Source organism: Pinus tabuliformis, chromosome J, assembly GCF_031772625.1.
Source record: "Pinus tabuliformis cultivar Carrire ecotype Pingquan chromosome J, CPIR1, whole genome shotgun sequence".
In the NCBI taxonomy this organism is placed as follows: Eukaryota; Viridiplantae; Streptophyta; class Pinopsida; order Pinales; family Pinaceae; genus Pinus; species Pinus tabuliformis.
In genome coordinates, this window is record NC_142295.1 from 973,512,955 (window position 1) to 973,515,615 (window position 2,661).

Here is a 2,661-nt window from a genome sequence, read left to right on the forward strand (position 1 = left end):
TGATTTGCGTTATAGAAACGGTTTCTATGTTGTTTTTCTTTTTTCTTTTATTTACATTTTGCTTTATTTTTCTTTCCATTTGGGTCGTAGCTCTAAAGGTTCAATATGACTTGGCCATAAGCTTTATACGTTATTTTTGTTTTTATGCTTTCCTTTTCCTTTTATTATTAGCATCGTAGCTTTTTTGTTTTTATGCTTTCCTTTTCCTTTTATTATTAACTCTTGAGATTCAATATATACAATATTGGGAGAATACATTATACAAAGAGATTCTGCTGGGGAGAGTACGTTATTCAAAGAGATTTCTGCTGGGGGGCACGTTGTTCAAAGAGGTGTCTGCTGAGATATAGAAAAACACGCGGTTATGGAAGCTGGATTTTCACGTTGTGCCAGAATGAAGATCCTCGTTTCTGTTTTAATATTATTGAGCTTTAGGGGTGCGTACTTTACATAAATTATTGATTGGGTATTCAATTTTTCTTGCACAGAATATTTTCTCACATGCTTGCAAAAACAGTAATATGATACAGTAACCCTTTTGATAATGCAGAGATCGCTGGGAGAGAAATTAATGATAAACAAACCACGTCTTCGTCGGAACGTGGTGGCCCTGCATTCTTTGTAATATTTCGTTTCTGAATCCATGTTTTTCCGTAATCTTTGATATTAATATTTACACAATCTATTATGTAAATGTGTATTGGATTGGATTGAAGATATTGGTGTACAATTAAACGGATGTTACAGGTGATGGGAGAGGTTAGAAGCGAGGTTGCATTGCGAGGGGTGCATATTGGCTCCTGCGTTGCTAAATGCGAGGGGTGCAACCCTTGTAAGCCTGTGCAGTGCGCCGTCACTCCAAAACTGCAGTGCAATCCAAATCTTGGAGACGGTTACTATCCCGTGGTGTGGAAATGCGAATGCGGCAACAAAATCTTTAACCCATCATACTACCAATCGCCTCGTATTTGACCGCTCGCAAAACTGTCAGACTGACCGCTACCTTTTGCAGAAATCAGAGACCATGGAATGCATGTCTCTTTACTTACATAAATTTATATGTTTGAAATAATGAATTTTAGTTTATACTATTAATGAATGAATGAAGTTTTGCTTAACCGTTTTGCTTAATTTATTTTTATTCATGATCTTCCGCTCTAATGAATTTGATTGTGGCCTTTTAAGTAACTGGTCAATATCTGAAACCATCATATTTTCATGGATGGACAAAATTTGAATGCCCAGGGTATTTGTATGAACTGTACGTTGAGTTTAATGCAATTGTTTTATAATTGTTAAATAAGTAATTCAATATTTTAAATGGGTTTTTGGCTCATGATTAAACATCATGACAAGGTAATAATACTTTTTTAAATATGGTAACTCAAATTTTTAGTATTATATTAATAGGGGTTGAATTATTGGGTAATTATAATTTTCAACATGTTTCCAAACTTGTAAAGATATATTTTACAGGAATAATATTTCTTTTGAGTAAATGATTTCAATTTATTAAAGATAAATAAAGGTTTTCATTTAAATATAGTAATTCAAATTTTAGTATTATTTTAATAGGTTTTGAATTATTGGGTGATGACAAGTAAATGATTTTATTAAAGATAACTATAAGTTTTGATTTAAATATGGTAAATTAAATTTTAGTATTATGTCAATGGGTTTTAAATTAGTGTGAACAAAATATATTTTATTTTTTTTAATAGTTTTTTAAACAAATTATTAAGGGTTTTTTAACAAATGATTATAGGTTATTAAATATAAATTTTAAGTGATTTATTTAAAATAAAATTTTGAAATAATTTTTCTTATTATCATAAAATATTATTCACTCTAATATTTGCATAAAGTAATGATTTAATTATAAATTGTCTATTATACTTCGAAGTTTATATTTATATATTCATCTTATAAAATAATTTAATTAAAAAAATGTGAGTATTCAGATATTCACAGTAGAATATTATATTGTTGTTAATCTCTTTTTTTTTTAAATACGGTATAATGTATGAATGAAGATTATGTTAATCTTTTTTTTAAAATATTGTGCATAATGTATGAAATTTCTTACACTCCAGCATCATCAAGAGAGATTAAAAGTTAAAAGGAACGAAACATTAATGGAGAAAATTTGTATTATTAAAAATTAAAATTAGAGAAAAATTGCATTAAAAAATTAAAATTCAAGAATTTGAGAAAATGTGTTTAATGTAATATTATTCCTAATTAATAAAATTGTATTAATTGTGCTCTATAATTTAGTACAAGGGAGATCACTACTACACCAAGGGCACTTTTGAGACATCTTTTTAAGACAAAAGAAATCTTTTGTTTCAAAAACTCATTTTTTATTTTAGTTATTTTACATTAAAAATTAATATCAATTGATTTGTCTTAAATATAAAATTTAAGACAAAAATAGATTGAGACAAAAATATTTTAAGACAAAACTTTATATTTAAGACAAAAATAGTTTAAGACAAAAATATCATAAGACAAAAGGAGTTTGAGACAAAAATATTTTAAGACAAAACTTTATATTTAAGACAAAAATATTTTGAGACAAAACATTATATTTAAGACAAAAGTAGTTTGAGACAAAAATTTGAAGAAAAAACTTTCTATTTAAGGCAAAAATAGTTTAAG

General features: G+C 27.2%; 1 protein-coding gene across 1 annotated transcript; it reads left to right on the top strand.

Moving 5' to 3' along the window:
• The first annotated feature begins 364 nt into the window (after positions 1–364).
• Positions 365–972, top strand: LOC149230084 (EPIDERMAL PATTERNING FACTOR-like protein 6). The gene is made up of 3 exons (XM_089381201.1): positions 365–437; positions 551–621; positions 748–972. The coding sequence occupies exons 1-3, from the start codon at positions 365–367 to the stop codon at positions 970–972; spliced, it is 369 nt and encodes a 122-aa protein (XP_089237327.1).
• The last annotated feature ends 1,689 nt before the right edge of the window (positions 973–2,661 follow it).

Coding starts and splice junctions, on each gene's coding strand:
- LOC149230084 (XM_089381201.1), top strand. CDS start 365: ATGGAAGCTGGATTTTCACGTTGTGCCAGAATGAAGATCCTCGTTTCT. Junction 438..550: donor AATATTATTGAGCTTTAGGG/GTGCGTACTTTA, acceptor TTGATAATGCAG/AGATCGCTGGGAGAGAAATT. Junction 622..747: donor GTGGTGGCCCTGCATTCTTT/GTAATATTTCGT, acceptor CGGATGTTACAG/GTGATGGGAGAGGTTAGAAG.